At 49.8% G+C, this 16,751-nt stretch overlaps 2 protein-coding genes across 8 annotated transcripts in view; one reads left to right on the forward strand and one right to left on the reverse strand.

The window, feature by feature from the left end:
• The window catches only part of DOCK1 (dedicator of cytokinesis 1), a 528,588-nt gene that overhangs the window by 251,788 nt on the left and 260,049 nt on the right, over positions 1 to 16,751 (forward strand). The window lies entirely within an intron of this gene.
• The window catches only part of INSYN2A (inhibitory synaptic factor 2A), a 57,088-nt gene that overhangs the window by 30,272 nt on the left and 10,065 nt on the right, over positions 1 to 16,751 (reverse strand). For 2 of the 4 annotated variants that reach the window (XM_058698113.1, XM_058698110.1), the window contains exon 2: positions 5,963 to 7,136. In XM_058698113.1, the coding sequence (XP_058554096.1) occupies positions 5,963 to 7,131 (1,169 nt within the window). In that variant the 5' untranslated portion in view covers positions 7,132 to 7,136. Of the gene's footprint in view, positions 1 to 5,962; positions 7,137 to 9,981; positions 10,283 to 10,715; positions 10,873 to 16,751 lie in introns of those variants that run through there. The other 2 variants (XM_058698111.1, XM_058698112.1) reach the window with 2 other exon arrangements.

Below are 16,751 nucleotides of genomic sequence, written 5' to 3' on the forward strand. Positions count from 1 at the left end.
TTATTCTGTTTGGGCATGGATAATGAAAGCACATTCAGAGAGATTTCTCATCCCCTGACAAGTCCTTCTGAAGGGTGCCTGGTTCTGAGTGATCTGTCAATATAGGGACATAAGATAAAACGACTGTATCACTTCTGTCCATCTAGCATCAGTCTCTAGGTGGAAGCAAGTCACAGGGCACAACTGTGTGCTGTAATGACCTCTTATTCCTGCTACGAGGAGGGGAGTGAGACCTTTCCCAGGTCTTAAAGAAATGCTGTCGTGTATGTGTGATACACACAAATGACATATGTGTGGATAACAGACACACACACGGGGCTCACAAGCAGAATTCTGAAGGTCGTATGGGCCGACAAAGAGGCGTAGGCTTGAACAAACTGGCCGCCAGTGAGCTGGGAACGCTTCATTCGACTCGTATGCCCTCCTTGCCTGGCACAGGACTCAACACGTGGGAGACTCCCGTATGTATAGGCCTTCCGAACACGCGAGTGAACGCTACACCTGTCTGGCAGTCACACACCTGGGACTGTCCCGTACCCACCTACTGACCTGGCTTCCAGTTGAGTAAATGTGGTCCCTACATTTACAAGACCACGTGGCACAAGTCGGCAAACTCTGCTAATGGCCCCAATCTGGCTACTGCGTGTTTCTGCGTATCGTTTCACGGGGACACAGCCACGCTCGTGTGGACACCTCTTGTCTGTGACTGCTTTCATGATACAGTGGCAAAGCTGAATCATCAAAGTCGAAAATATTTACTATCTGGCCCTTTGTAGGAAAAACGTGCCACGTCGAAAGGTGACTCTGAGGTCTTCAAATAAACATAGATCCCGAAAGCCTGATTTTTTTCTCTCTCCCCTAGACATGAGTATCTGCACATACTCTCACCCGGTGTGTGGCCGGCCGCCTTGCTTTAGTGATTAAAAGAAAACAGAGCTGAGCAAACCACACAGGATTCCACGCTGGGTTTGCATTAACTTGTTCCCGCCCTCAGGTCTTTATTTCTACTTCCTTTGTCTTCAAAGCTGCTGTGAGCACTTGCCCTCAAAGGGCCCTGATCTCAGGGGGATTCCCTTGGCTTACTTTTCTTTGCTCTCCCCCCGTGTGTGTGTGTGTGTGTGTGTGTGTGTGTGTGTGCGCGCGCGCGTGCCCCCGGCACCTCACGGTCACAGAGAAGTACTCTTTCTCGGTGAGGTTGAACAGGATGGACAGGACCCCGGGAGCAGTCACTGGGTTCATGGCCCTTCCTGCAAACTGCCAGACCCCTTGGGCTGGTTTGTTATTTAGGATTTTCTCATTTTCAGGGAGGGTCCCACATTCGCTCTGACTCAGTACAGATGCTTCAGGGGGCTTCAAGATTTCGTCTCTGTCCATCCATCACATCTGAGGGCCCAGCATGGCCTGGATTCTGCTGTGACCCCATTCTCCAGCCACCCCCCTCCCCAACACCCAGGCCTGCAGGTGACACCCAGGTGATGTTGGGACACTTGTGACCAGCGAAAGAACCTACTTAACTTTGGGGAAACACAGATCCTGCCCTCATGCTTGACAGCACAAATACAGCCCCTCATGTCGTTTTCGGGTCTTCTCTGAATAGCAGAGTATCATTAGACTGTCACTGGCCATTGAACCCATGAAGACACTAAACGTGTGGGGTACAGACTTGGAAGTAAATAACTGTCTCCCTGTGGAGTGCCCACCACAGTGGCTGGGGAGTGCACGCTGTGAGCACTTGGGACCCACAGCCCGTGGGTCCCAGGGGCCCCTGCCCAGCAGCCCACAGCTGCTGTGGGTAATCACGACTGTTAGAAGTAGTTGAGAATTTTAGACTCAGTGCCCCATTTGCCTGGTTCAGCCTTCAACGACTACATTAACGGCTTACTGAGGCAGTCTGTGTGACCCTGAACTCCCTGGGAAGAGACCAGAATAATACTGAGAGCTCTGAAATAAGCAGAATAATTCTTGGCATTCATCCAAGCAGAGTGACCAAATCCCGCCCGTAACTGCATAAAGCGAGCGATTTCAGTGAACTGCCCCAGCAATTTGACAGGGACTAAAAGGCGTGATTCTGAATACTTTTTTCAAAGCTACCCGCTTATGGAACGCGTCCTCTGAAATGCTCATATTAGGGCGTGTCCGCTCCTCAGTGCCCGCCGTGCGTTGGTGTCTGCTCCTAGCTTTGCAGACACTGTCCTTATGCTTCTAGAAGCCTGTGGTAGAAGATGTAAATGGAAGCTGCCTGAGATTAAGTAACTTCCCTAAGCTGAGAACGCTCTGCGAGACCTTTTGGAAATCTCCGTAAGCAGATGAGATTAATGAGTCTCATGGAAAATAATTTGGAAGCTACTGAATGCAGTTGAGTTGGAGACACAGGCATCCCCATGCCCAGAGGAACGGCTTCAACGAGCTTGTGTGAACTGCTCACTAGTGAAAAGAAGTCCTACTAAAAGGTCACACATTCAGGGTACTTCGAGAGATGGAAGTTGGCCACTGGCCACGTTTCAAGAGTCCTGGCTCTTCCCTGGCTCTGTCCTAACATCGTACACCAGGGCAAGCCCGTGGCCTCACTGTGAGGGGCAGGTTTAGAGGCAGAACTTGCCACTGGGATTCAAAGTCGTGGGCTCTGAGGTGCACATAAGCTGCCTGTCCTCACCCAGCTTTCTCCTGATGCAGGGAAATTCTTTACAAAGCAGGCTGCCCGTGCTTCATTTGGGGGTGGAAGGTGGACAGAGAAATTGATTTTACCCAGCTTCTGGGTCTTCTCCACTATCGATGACTTTATAAACGCTAGAATATTTCCCAAGGAAAACTCTACTGATATTTTAACTTGGCCATGGAACTCTCTGTCAGGTTATTATGCAGTGAGTATATAATAATCTACGTAAAGTAGACTGAGTTTTCATTTTTTACCATGAGGTGCAGTGGTAACTCCTCTTCCCTGGCTTAGGTTGAGGACATAAAGTAAGTCCTGTGAATTCCCCCTTTAAAGTGACGGTCCTGGCGCATGCCCTTCAGAGGACTGGTCTGGTGCTCAGAGGAGCAGAATGTGAAATTGTCAGGATTTTGTCAGCTGGTCGCAACTGGCCACAGTAGCAATATTGACGCCGTGGAAATCAACAAATGCTACTATTCCCCACCCCCACCCCCGGAACCAGCTGTTAAAGAGGTGCCAGCAGACCTGTCTTACATCCTCCCACTCTGCGCTGGACCCAGATACCTGGGAGAGGGGTGGACAAGAACCCTGCTCTGTCCACCTGTGAGGCTGCCAATCTCTCAGATTCTGGCATACAAAAGAGTGATGGAAATTTGAGTTTGGGCCAAATTAATGACCATGGGCATGGGGAAGAGGGCCACTCTCAGGGTGGCCTTGGAGTTTGAAAGCACTTGATTCATTGTTACCTGAGTCCAGAGGACTCAGAGACACAGGTTTGGAAATGAAGGATCTGGAAGAGATGTGGGAATTCACCAGGATACAGAACTGCCTTCCTGCAGTGAGCTTGTGCTGCACAGGCAGCGGCCAGACTGGGCATTGATTTTAAAGTCAGGTCACCCTTTCCCTTGATCTGCGGGGCCCAGCGCTCACACGGTTAGGAGCCCAGCACTGTGCCTTGTGTGGGGGATACTGGGGTGACGGACTGACGGACTTTTGGGGACGATGGCAGTGCCCCGTGTCCTGTGCAGGAGCCAGTCCGTGCACGTGGCTCTTGAGCACCTGCCGTGTTGCCAATGCAACTGAAGAACTGAATTTACAATTGTAATTAACTTGAGTTTGAATTTCAATAGCCACATGTGGCTGCTGGGTACTGTATTGGACAGAGCAGCTCAGGGCTTGTAGGAAGAATATTGATGGCAGCCTGTGTGCGGAGAGTGTGGAGGGTACATTCATCACACTGGACTCAGATGTGGGACTGCCAAGTGTTCTCCAACACCTCTGCCCAGCAAGACCAATCAGTCCCATTCAGATGCGCCCAGCACTGGGCAAACCGCATTAGAAGGTCGCCCCGTATCATCCTGTCCCCTCCATCTGCAGGACGCGTGATGATTCCCAACTCCCAGGTGAAGAAACAAGGCACAGAGAGAAACAAGGCAGTCCATGCCCCAGGTCCTCAGAGTCCTAATTCGCACCTCGAGATGCCTTCTTAAGTGCACGGCTCTGTAGACCGACAGCACTGACGGGAACTCAGAGGATCCCATTTACAACCAGTGTCCACACTTGTTCTGATAGTGTGTGGAGCCTACATGTATAACGTGGTTCTCCTTTCGTGGGGTGTTCGTGGCTGTTCAGCCTCGGCAGTTTTTCGTTCAGCACATACCCTCGCGAGCATACACATTAGCATATGCATTTGGCTTTACACCATTTGGGGACTCTTCTCCCTCCCCCAACTAGTGATGTTGGATTCTTCCTGTTTTGCTGTCCGGTTTCAGTCACTCCAAGCTGCCTCAAAGGCAGTGATCGGGGCCCGTTTGGGCTTTTAATTCTTCGGTGGGAATGTGGTCTACCGATCGACAGACCCCTTGCAGAACCACCTTAATGTGCTGCTTTTTTGGCTGTGCACGGAGTCAAGCCTAAATGACTGAAATGGGATGAAAATGGAGATGTAAACCCAAGACTGAGAAAGGCCCTTTGAAAACATTCTGCAACCTCAGGCTCCTGCTAATCTCCTGTTAGATTATTTTATGACTGCCTAGCAGCTTAATACCATCGACTGCAAACAGTACTTTGTATGAGAGAATCTGCTCCCTACTGGATGAGCCACCTGTGCTAAGCGGGAGAAGCCAGCCTCCGGGCCCAGGGCTTAAGCCTCACCTGCTGCCCCGGGACGCACAGACTGTGTCCTCAGCATTGTCTGTGGTCCGCAAACGCTATAACTAAACCACAGCAATCCTCTTGAGGAAACCAGGCACCGCGTGGTTTGTGCCCTGACGGTACATTTCTTGGCTTATCTTCACACTGGCTACTAGCTCACTCGACCCGGGGTGGGGGCCGCAGGGGTGGGGGTGGGGGTACTCCGATCCCACCTCCAGACCATTGCCCGGAGGGAATCCAGACGGTGTCAGGGGGGAACGGGAAAGAGAAAGCCCGGCAGTGAAGACAAAGGCTGGTAAGCCATGGGCACCGTTTCGAGAAGCATGGAACTTTTGTTTCAGCACAGCCTGCTGCCAGACCCATACGAGCCTTCCTAGCTAAGGGCTCAAGACGAGCATCCTATCGTTAGGTCATTTAAGTTTGCTGCTGCACAGTTTCAAAAGATGGGGAACAAAGTTCAGCAATCTGATGTCAATGCCTGACAGCTCGGGCTGCTAACTGGGTCTGGTTCCCCTTAGGGTGAAACTGCACGCACAAGACCACTCGGGGAAAGGCACGTCTCCTCGTGACAGACAGGGCTTGTCTGAGGGTGGGCATTGCCTCTAGGAGCTCCTCACAAGGACAGAGAGACATCTCCCCTATTGTGGGAAACCCTAGCCCTAAATATCAATGTTCTTCCAATGATTTAATATAACCAAGTCAGCATTTGCTTTGCAGAACGCCACCTCAGTTCTGTTCTCTACCATAACCCGATTCCTATGAGGCGAGGAGCTTCTGATTTAGAGAATTTGGGCTGGCCTACCCTGTGAGACATCCTCAGTGTCATCAACCTTTCATCGCAGGGCACACAACAGAAAGACCCAACAATTCATTCATTCAAACTATCGGCACATGGTTTGAATTCCAGGCCAAGCACCTGAACGCCAACCATCAAATAAATCTTCACGGCGAGTACACAGTGATGTCTGGCATCGTACGATAACCTCGGGGCCCCTCTGAGCTCACGCCAGCCTCAGACTATCGCCTTTCCGCAGAAATGCGGAAATGTCAGTCTCACTAAGGATCTGGGCCTTGGAGGCTACCGAGGGACCCTGGGTGGGCTGGGCGCGGGGGGATGAGCCCGCATGGCTTCGGGGGAAACGTGGGCATACATACCCTTCCCGGTGGGCCTCTCCTTTCTCCAGCTCCTGAATGACCCCCAAGAGCACTTTGATGGTTTCCTGGCTTGAGCTGATCAGGTCCTCCATCACCTGGAGCTGTGCTTTCAGGTCGACGACTTCCGTGTGAGGCACGATTTGTCGGGATTCTCCACCCGCAGCGGCCGCCGCGGCGCAAGGCTGGCCGTCCTCCCCCGGCGGGGCCCGGGTCTGCGTGGGCCGCCCGCTGCATTCGGGGGACAGGCACTGCATCGGGGGCGAGCGGGCCACCGTGGGTCCCTGGAGCCCGTTGAGACGCGAGGCTCTCCCCCGCTCCTGGTCGGCCGCCGGGCACAGGGGCCACTCGCTCGCGGTGGCAGAGTTTGACAAGGTGGCCTCGAGGGCCTTCGCGCCGGGGGCAGGTGCATAAACGGCGGCCACCTCCGTTTTGAACACCGTCCCGTGGGCCGGCGGAGCGGCTTCCTCCGTGTCCGGGGTCGCCCTGCCGTGCTTCGCTCTGCCGTGCAGCTGGTGGTCGGGCTCCCGGGAGGAAGGCCGAGCGGAGTTTTGGAGAGGCTCCTCTCGGCAGCCGTGCGCATCAGGGTTTTCGCCTGGCTCTGTGCAGTTGAGCCTGGCAGGCTGGTCCAGCTCATTCACGTGTTCATCGGAATGGGAAACCGAGGCCGCCGTCTTGTGCACCCGGCCGGCACCCCAGGGCCGGGCTTCCTCCCCCGCCCCTTCCTCCTGCTTCTCTGCCACAAACCCGTTGTTTTGACTTTTAAAGGCATCCGCAGCCGGGATGCTTTTGAGATTCCCCTTTTTGCGGTCCAGGGGGAAGGTCTGGTAACACTTTTTCAGGTCCGGCGAGGTCTGCACGCCTGTGCTCTTGGTGACATTGGGGATGGCCCTCCGCGCGGGCACGGTCATGTATTTGCGGTAGGCTGCTCTGTAGGACACGGGCTTCGCCTCCCGCTTCTCGCCGGGCTGTCCCGCCGCGAGCCGTGAGTCCCTCTGCTCATTCTGTGCCTCGCAGATATCCTTAAAGCGCACCTGCAGGGCTTTATTCCGCTTTTTAATCTGCCGGTTGGGATCCAGGGCGTATCTCATCTCCAGGGCCAGGCAGGCGGCAGGTTCGACTTCGCTCTCTGACGTCGTGAGTACGCATTTGCCGGTTTCCTTACTGACCATGATTCCTGCGTTCAGAAACATCAACACAGGCGTCAGTGGGACGGAAACACACACGCGAGCACAGGCACACACAGCTCCTAGCTCACCTCGCTACTGCCTGCTTCCTAATTACTTTTAAACAGGTGAGGTTGGCCTTTCTGTTAAGGAAAATCAGACAGGCGGAGAATCGCTGGCAGGCACAGCTTGAGATGCTTCTCCGATATTAAAGCCTGCCTGCTTTTCCATGTGGGATACACTCGTTTCTTTTGATAGTAATGCATGTTTCCCCATTAGACAAACCTGTTTTACTATATTCATCAAGAAACCCAACGATGCTGCCTCTTCTGCCTTCAAATTATCATTTTGCATACACGCCTCCACTTCATAGGCAGATGGCTTTCCAAATGCATCTTATTCGGTTTGGGCTTTTACTAGTTTTTTGAGGATGACGCGATTAATCTATTACTGGAATCCAGGAGAATTGGTGTTTTCTTACTGGGGAGTCTAGGTCCTGATCAGAGAGATCCATGTGGAGCACCCTACGATGAAGGAGGGAAATAAACCTCTTTGTCTCTCTTTGCCAACACGGGCGCCATGGGACAACGGGCACACTGCTATGGGAACACCAGAAACGGTTAATCTTTGCCGTGTGGCTTGCTTCTAATGGGTTAACGCTAACCCTAGAAAGAACATGGGTTCCCCTGCATCGATAAAGACCGTGTTAGCAGCTCTGTTCTTTGATTCTATGGAGAGTGGTATTTGAAAAAAACATTAAAAAAAAAAAAGGAATTATTCATTCTAGAATCAAGTTTTGTGTTTTGATCCCAACCTCTGAAAACGAAAACAATGGTGGTTGTTTCAGTATTTGAATCCCGAAAGAAAATAAAATCACAAGGCTTTATGTTAATCATGCAAATTCATCTTGGGCTGAATTATTAAACGCATCTAAAAAGGTGCAGGTGGCCGATGATCCCTCTGGGGAATACCAGTGGGGTAAGTGCCTTCACTGTATCAGGCAGATTCACAGCTGCTCATCGCACGTGGAAGAATCTTCTTGAGGGCCGAACTTAAAGGAAGAAAATAGTTATGTTGTTTGTGAGTTAGCGCTCTGGAAGAAAACAGTCAGATGGGAGGGACCGGGGTATACAGGGCCCTGGCCTTAGAGCAGCACGTCCAGAGAGGCAAGGTCACAGACGTGAGCCAGATGAACAAGAAGGGGGCCCAGGCTGCACTGCCCAGTGCACGAGCCAACAGGCCCTTCGGGCTGTCCGGGGTGGGGGAAGCCCATGAACCCAATACTGAAACCTCCAGGAGCACTTTTCTGGAAATGTTACAGGAGCTGGGTGAGTGTATGGGCCGCCGGGGCTCCGCTGATGCGTGTAGACTATACCTAACACCTTTAGTGCCGTGTGGTCCATTTCAAGGAGGAAAGTGGGGTTCAGAGAGGTTATGTCACTTGTTAACGTCACACAGCAAGTAGGACGGACATACAGGCAGGAGCAGGATCCTAATCTCCCTGATGTCTGAGTTCATGCTGTTTCCCATAACCTCAGGTGTCCAACAGAGAGGCACCTCCCCACATCCTTAATTCTTATCGGGGTATGAGTGCGCGACACTGGGCATGATCGTCCGGTGAAGGCAAAAAGTGGGGAGAAGCCCAGAGCCCCCATTTGAGCGTGTTCTAGAACTGCCGCTCCTTGCAGCCTGGGGACTCTGCAAACTGGCCCTGGCACTTTGCAGATCTCCGCTAGAGTTACTGAACAGAAGGCTTAGAGAGAACTTAATTATGTCATCACTTATGCCATGAGGATGAACCAGCAGTCACGTTGGGGGGCAGCAGAAGTGAGCTCTGCCGAAGTTGCTTTAGGTCGGACCAGGGTATCTCAGCCTTGGGACGCCTGGCATTTGGGGCCGGATGACTGTTTGGTGGGGGTGCTCTTCTGCGCACGTAGAAATGTTCAATAGCATCCCAGCTGCTGCCCATTAGACAGGAGCACCTTCCCCGTGCGCCAGTGACCTGGGGAGAGGGGGACACAGCCGCCCCCAGGTAAGAACCACCACATTAGACCGTCCCCCTTCGATGGCTGGAGTGTGTCCCCGAAAGGGAAGGGCCTTCCTTCCAGCAAGGTGAATGGCCGAGAACAGATGGCAATGTCCCGGCTCCCGGGGTGGGGGATGGGTGTTCTGGAAGGTGCCTGTTTCGAAGGGCTAATCTGGAAATGACCCAGCTCTATGCCTAGCCAGGAGGGAGCCACACCCTCATGCCACTGCCACATCTGTGTTTCCTCTGACAACAGAATTACCCCCAAACAGTCGCTCTCCTAGGTAGTCTGGAGAAGACAGAGAATAAGCCTTCTTTGGCTGTTAGGCTTTACTGGGCACTGAGGATATCTGGAGGCCTTTGTAATTTGACACTTGAAACACTGGGCGGTTTTGGAGAGAGCATTACAGGAAGGGAACAGACTGGAGCCGCATCATGCCCTGGCTCTGTGTTGGGAAGACGAGATTCTGGATGGCGGGTGGGATAGAGAAGGCCTGCTAAGGAGAGATAATGTATATCTTTTACAGACACTTATCCCAACAGGTTAGAATGATGCACACAAAAGGACTTGGTGTGGGGAAGGTATGGGGGACATGGGGGTCTAATGAGAAAATTAAATCTTAACCCTCAGTCTTATCTCGTAGTCATTCTTGAGCTGCCTTTGTTGTCCAGCTGTGTCAGACTGTATTGTCCCATCATTCTGCAGAAGACCTTCCTCCCAGGGAAAATTTGAAAGGGAGAGCATTTTTACAAAAAGCAATTTACTAGTAATGTTTCAGCCTTTTCCCTGCCACTACTGAAAAATGTGTGTCTGAATCAGTTTGTCCTACCATGCTATTCATCATCGCGATTTGCCAGGAACTGCTCCGAAATAATGTTCTTACATCCGTCCACTGGTTTGGAAAGATATTCTGAATCTTGGACCCAACCATCAAACTAATAAAACAAATCAGAAAAATTAATTGCCAGTGGCAAAATAATAATAATAAACAACTCCAAGCTCCTCTCTGCTTTACAGGGAGTTGCTGAGTATATAAAAATCATTTTCTTATTAGTAAAAGTGATGGTGATACTTCAGATGCTTTTGCTCAGGGTCGTTTGTTGATGAATTCGTTTTTAACTAGAAATGGAATTGTCTTTTTTTTTTTTTTTTTCTCAACATTTTTTATTTAGTTTTGGGACAGAGAGAGACAGAGCATGAACGGGGGAGGGGCAGAGAGAGAGGGAGACACAGAATCGGAAACAGGCTCCAGGCTCCGAGCCGTCAGCCCAGAGCCCGACGCGGGGCTCGAACTCACGGACCGCGAGATCGTGACCTGGCTGAAGTCGGACGCTTAACCGACTGCGCCACCCAGGCGCCCCGAAATGGAATTGTCTTAATCTCACCGATAAGAAAAGACATCCAGGAATTCTTGTTGTTGACTTATTTGGACCTCAGATGGAGATCTGCACACCTTTTGATGGCTGGGTGGCATTTACTCTAAAGCTTTAGGATGGAATTTTCCTGGACGCTGAGAATTACTTTCATATTAAATGGTTACACCTTTCTGGGGGGTTCACTTACTGTTTATTGGTGGGGGGGGTGGTGCTCAGGCTGGTAGTGATGGTTAAGGAAACGGTTTGGTCGTGAAAGGACATCAGGTGTTCCAGAGAAGACATTCCATAAATCGAGGCTTCTGGCACATTGTATTCATTCGTCATCCCTTCGTTCATTCAGTGCATGAGTGTGCACCCAGCATGGCGCGAGGTCAGCGTGCAGTCCACATGTCCTCCTGCTTCTAAACAGATGCTAACATTCTCTGCACTTCACTTGGATTTTCTCCTTGACCCTCAGGACGGCCTCCCAGGGGAGGCACTCTTACTATCCTCAAGCTGAAGATACAGAAATTGAGGCTCCAGATTTTTTTTTCTTTCCTAATCTGCCGAGGGTCCCACAGCTCAAGGGCCCCACCCTGCATCCCTCTAAATCCCGGGCATTGACCTGCTGTCCTGCCCAGGCAAACCTGGAGCCTCTGAAGTGAGTGCCCTGCAGTGAACTTCAGAAAGCATCCAACGGCTGGACCTCCTCTCAGCGACTTCCTTGGCCTGTTTGTCGCAAGGCATGTGGGTGCGGGTTATGCGGAGAACCTACAGGTAGTTCCCAGGAATAAACCTGGCCCCGAGCACACACTCGGGCCCGTGAGGGCCACCCGGAGTGTTGCGGTCCTCCTGAGGCCACAGTGGCATTTTCAGCGATGGCTCGCCTTGGCTATGTCACCTCTGAGGAGCATGGGCTCTGGGTCTTGGAGTTAATCTCTCGGTCCCAAAGCAGCAGGAGTTCATAAAGTTTATTTTTCATAAGAAAATTGTGTTTGGGAAGTCATCGGACTGTGTCGTCTTGAGGCGAAGGTGGCGAGGCACGCTTGAGCCCGTCTGGTTCGGGGAGAGCTGGGGGGTGTGGAGGAGTGTTTGGAATGTAAATGTCTTAATTACCCTCAAATTAAGGTGCAGAATCAAATGTGAGTTGTAAATATATAAACCCTGTATTTTTAGATTAGTGATGGAGAGTCATCTCTGCGTGCTGCTTTAAATTAATAGCTTATATAAAAATGTTCCTTCTAGCCCAAGGAGTGATAAGTGGAAGCAACTAAATGCCTAACAATAGGTAAACGGTTAAGTAAATTATGGTGTACGTTCACTCAGTGCGGCCATTAAAATGATAATTATAAAGATTATTTAGTATCATAGAGAAACACTTACGAAATAATGTGAAGTGAAAGAAGGCAGTCTACCAAATTGTACTGGAAGGAAATGAACAAACATGGTCACCGTCGTGGTGTGTGAAGATCGGGCATTTGGGGAGATTTATCTTCTTCCTTCTGTTTTCCAGTTTTTGTTGAGGGAGCCTTAATATTATCGTGTTGTTTGCCAATTAAAAACCGCAGGGCGAAGTCAGTCCGCACCTCAGGCAGAATGACAGGATCAGGCCGCTGGAAATTACAAATACTTGCATCACAATAAGAAAAACCCAGAAATGATTAGATTTGGGTGCATGCAGCCTCCCAAAGGTCACCTTTTATTGTCGGGAGGAAGCTTTGAATAAAGGACGAAAATGAATTTCAAAGCACTGACGTAAGTGTTAGCGTGTGGAGTACGTGTGCAGATGTGCACACGTGTGTGCACAGAGCTGTGTACCTAAGTGTGCGTGCACAGGTTAGGAGAAGCAGCGTTTGGTAGAAGATACGTCGGTTTCGGAGCAAACTCACTGCTGGGGTGAGACCTGCCATCTGTTTTAATTAGACGTGAAATGGATTTGACCTATAGTCTGCATTATTTTCTGAAGTAACCTGGGATCTCAGCGGCTGACAGGAGACTCTCCACTGGATTAGCTCCATTCTGAAAGTGTCTGCACTACCGGGAGGTTTCCAGTTTGGCGCTGTGTGGTGATCTGTGTGGCACGATGCAGCTGACGGACCGTGGGGGCTGTTGAGCACCTTGGCCTTGCCAAGACAGCCCCTAGTGTCCCATCAGTCAGTGGAGATAGCGGAAGAGCTGGGCAAGCAATCTGAAGAGTCTGGAAGGGGACTGTATGATATTATTGGTTTTTCTAGTGGCTTTCCCGCTGTTGAGACACCTTGGAGTCACAGATGCTGGCTGGAATTCAAGATTAATTGGGTCAGCATTTTATTCCATATGCTGAGGGAAAGCCTGAACATTAGGCCAGTCAGAATGGCGGAGGCGGGGTGGGGGGGTAGGGGGGGGTGGGGGAATGAACCTACCTTCTTTAACACTCCGCTTCCCGGAGGGAAGGGAAAGAGGGACAGGATCTCCCCCATTAAATGAACTCGTTTGTGTTGTGAAATGGTTAAGTTTAAGGCCTTCCTTAACAGAAGTCCTCCCTTCCTCAGGGCAAAGCTAACTGCTATAGATTTTGGACTGTGTCTTAGTTAGATTCATTATCCCATTTAATTTCCTTTAATACACTGAAATGATATTTTTCCAGACATTTGTTCACTTTTTCAAAGGTCACTGATTCAGAGGACTAAAACGGGGTAACCGATAAAAACCAACACCCCTCTGAGATTGAAAGTTTAGGGAGGAGGCCGCTCCCTTAGCGCCAAGGCATGTGGGCAGAAACACCGCCCGATCGTGGCCCGTTCCCTTGATTTGTGGAATATTGCAGTAAGGCCTCCATCATTAAGAACCGATGACCGTCCAGTCAGAAGGAGGGAAAGGGGGCACTCATGGAGCTTCCACGCAGGCTTGTGGCAGAAGGAAAGCTACCCGAGGCGGGGCCCCAGCTCACACATATCTGTGATTTCAGATAAACACATTTCAACCAACAGAAACCCTACAGTCAATTACTTCAGCCACATAATGTAAATCAGTGTTGCCACACAGACTCACACTGGCCTGTTTCTAATGAGCGGGGAACCATCTAATGAGAGGAAGTGAACCATCCGTGTTATACATGGATGCTTGGGGTCTGATGTTGATGCTTTAGAGAAATCAGAACGTGGCCCTCTTCAACAAATCCGACGTTTTTCTTCATTTGTTTCACTGTTTACTTAGTTCTTTGATCTTCAGCTTATACTGATGTTAACCTTTGCTCATCCTCTGTCCAAATGGAATCTAAATTAGTAGAAATGAATTAGCAAAATTTTATGATGTTGGCAAAAATCAACTGGGAGAAATGCCTCCTCCAAGTGAGATGTTACATCAGTGTAGAGAACAAATTTTTTATTTGTGGCAGTTAGCTTTGCTAATTGATAATGTCCAAAGAGGGTCCAGAAACACCGATTCCAACAACCCACCAAAATCACATGTAAGATTAGTAAAAGGAACGAATTTGCCTGCTCCTCTCTTGTCCCCAGTCGGCATGACAACTAGACACGATGTTGAATGTAAGTGCTCTAGCTTTGAATATAGCTCATTGGTTCGTACAGATCGATGGAGCTAACGTCCCACCTACTCTCCTGCCTGGATGGCTCCAGGTAATTAAGCAACAATCGTTGTTAGTTTGGAGCTCCAAAGAGGTTGGAGTTAGGTGGCCTCCCATGCTTAGACTTCATGGGAATCTCAGTGGAAAACATGTACATAGTGAATGAACTTCGGGGTAGTTTTGCCTTACTCATTGTGATGAATCTGTTTTTTTTGTTTGTTTTTTTTTTTTACTAAATGGCATGTCTTCACTCATGACAAATCCTTAAGCTAAAATTAGGACATTGATTTTTCCAAAAAATAAGGATGTCAGAAGAGTTTATGATTTCCTGCTGTTTCTCAAAGTTGAATCTCGAGATACTGTTTGGGAACCCCCCAGGGCAGGGCTTCTGCTTGGAGGTAACCGGTCACTGCAATTGCAATGATTTAGAGTTGAACATGCAATCTATCTTCCTGGCGAGACCGTGTGAGTGCCCATCTATTACCCTCAAAACGGATCTCCCTTGTATTTTTCACCGTAGTGCGTCTCCTGTGTTTCCTTGGCCTAGCCAAGCCATAGACTTTGCGAGGTCTTGAGTTTACTGCAGAGGTAGCTAAGAAAGAAAGGGAGAAATGAGCCTTTCTTGCGATCGGTTCCTATTTATAAGTGGACAGCAAAACATAGAGAAACGACTGCCCCAGGAGCCCACTGTACAGAATCCTAACAAGAGGCTGCAGACCATGACCTGAGATCCTGGGGTGGTCCGTACTCAACCCAGAAACATAGCTACTATGCTCCCCTTGGCCACGCATGGAACAAAGGTACCCAGTATCACATACAGGACTGAACGTGGCTTGCAATGGCGTCTAAAGACGCGTCTCCCAACTTAGGATGGTGGTGAGTCCCTCGCTGTCCGTTGTGAGGTCACCCTAGCAGGTGCTGGCAGTACTTTGCCTGATTCATTCTCTAATTTAATTCTTCGAAGCCAGTCTTCTCTAGGTCCCACTGATTTTTGTCTTTCCTTCCTGTTCCTTTACCTATGGGCTTCTTCCTTTCTGTTCCCACTGCTCCCACCCTGACCTTGGTGTTGTCACATCCCCTGCCCTCGGCTCTCTATCCTCCATCCTGGAGGTTCTGCTCACCCAGGCTTCGAGTTCCTGCACCGTCTCTAGAACATACCGTGGGCAGTCCCTGCTTTGTGTCTTCAGTTCCCGTGGCTCCTGCTCCAGGACCGTGCTTCTCACCTGCTTTTCCCCGGTGGTCTCGTTTTGACGGTCCAGTTCTACCCCTACCGTCTCTGGCTTCTCCAGTCCTCACGCTGCCTTCACTGACACGAGGGGTAGCACCTGCGTGTCTGGGGTGACCCGGCACCACACCAGGTGCTGGGCACACAGGAAAATGAGGCACAGTTCTGGGGAAAGACGTGCGTCTATCGATAGCGCCAGCCCACTGTGCCTCCCCAGGAGATGTGCAAGAACCGGCCTAACGCCTGAGTCACTTCCCTTTGATGCGTGTCAGTTCTCTCCTTACGCAAATATAAGTGATTGTAGACGAGGTCCCTCTAAGCGCCTCTTCTCTCCTGAACTCAGTCAGCTTTGATACGTAATTGGTCTACGAATATAATGATATACATCACAGTATCCTCACAGCTGGGGCCTTCCCCGTGGATTTTTAGAAGGCTAAAGATGGGTATATCATATTGGTGGCTTCTAAGGATACTTTCTGCGTTACCTGAATCTTCAGATCAGGTGGAATGTGGCTGTTTTCTGAAACCTGGGTAGGAATTAAATGGGTGGAAGGGAGAAGGATACGGTTTCCTGAGGTTCATAAGTAAAACCATGCTGAGATTTTTATCTTCTGAATCTTGGCGTAACTATCTTGAGTTTGAGTGTTACAAAGTATTACCTTAAATTTTCTTCTTCGCCTGTAGAGGTGAAGGAGATGACCCATACACTCGCAGAAATGAGTATATGGTTCAGAAACGGTGTATGCATCAACCACGCGAGACTTTAAGGACGCCAAACGCCGCATAGTCAAAAATCTGCGCGTCACTTTTCACGCCCCCCAAAACTTAACTGCTAATAGCTTACTGTTGACTGAAAGCCTTACTGATAACGTAACACTGATTAACACATTTTATGTGTGTTATGTATTATATTCTGTATTCTCACAATAAACTAGAGAAAAGAAAATGTGACCAACAAAATTATGAGGAAGAAAAAAGTACACTTATGTACATTTACAGTACGGTATCGAAAAACAAAACCCCAAAACTCACCTATAAATGGACCCGCACAGTTCAGACCCATGTTGCTCAAGGGTCAGCCGGATGGTATATTTAACCATGAGGTATGGTGGGGCCCCTAACGACACGTGTTGTAGTAAGTATGACTTGCTGGGGCCTGCTATTGATTAGTTCTTACGTTATCCAGCTTTGTTCTCGAAAGTGGGACACAGTAGTGGCAAGATTCAGTAAGAATTTAATTCAAAAATTGCAATAGCTTAGGATAACAAAAACATTTAAAAGTGTGGAATCTCGCTAATCTCAGCCTTCTAATTGGACTGTGGTTTTTGCTACAGAGGGGGGAGCCATTGGCCTGCAGGGGGGTGGGGGTGGGGATCCATGGAAGGTCTGGAGCACACCTTTGAGTCCGGTGACTTCGGAAGGGTATGTTGGGCACACGGCTTTTGAATGAAACA

Source organism: Neofelis nebulosa, chromosome 13 (assembly GCF_028018385.1).
Source record: "Neofelis nebulosa isolate mNeoNeb1 chromosome 13, mNeoNeb1.pri, whole genome shotgun sequence".
Taxonomy (NCBI): domain Eukaryota; kingdom Metazoa; phylum Chordata; class Mammalia; order Carnivora; family Felidae; genus Neofelis; species Neofelis nebulosa.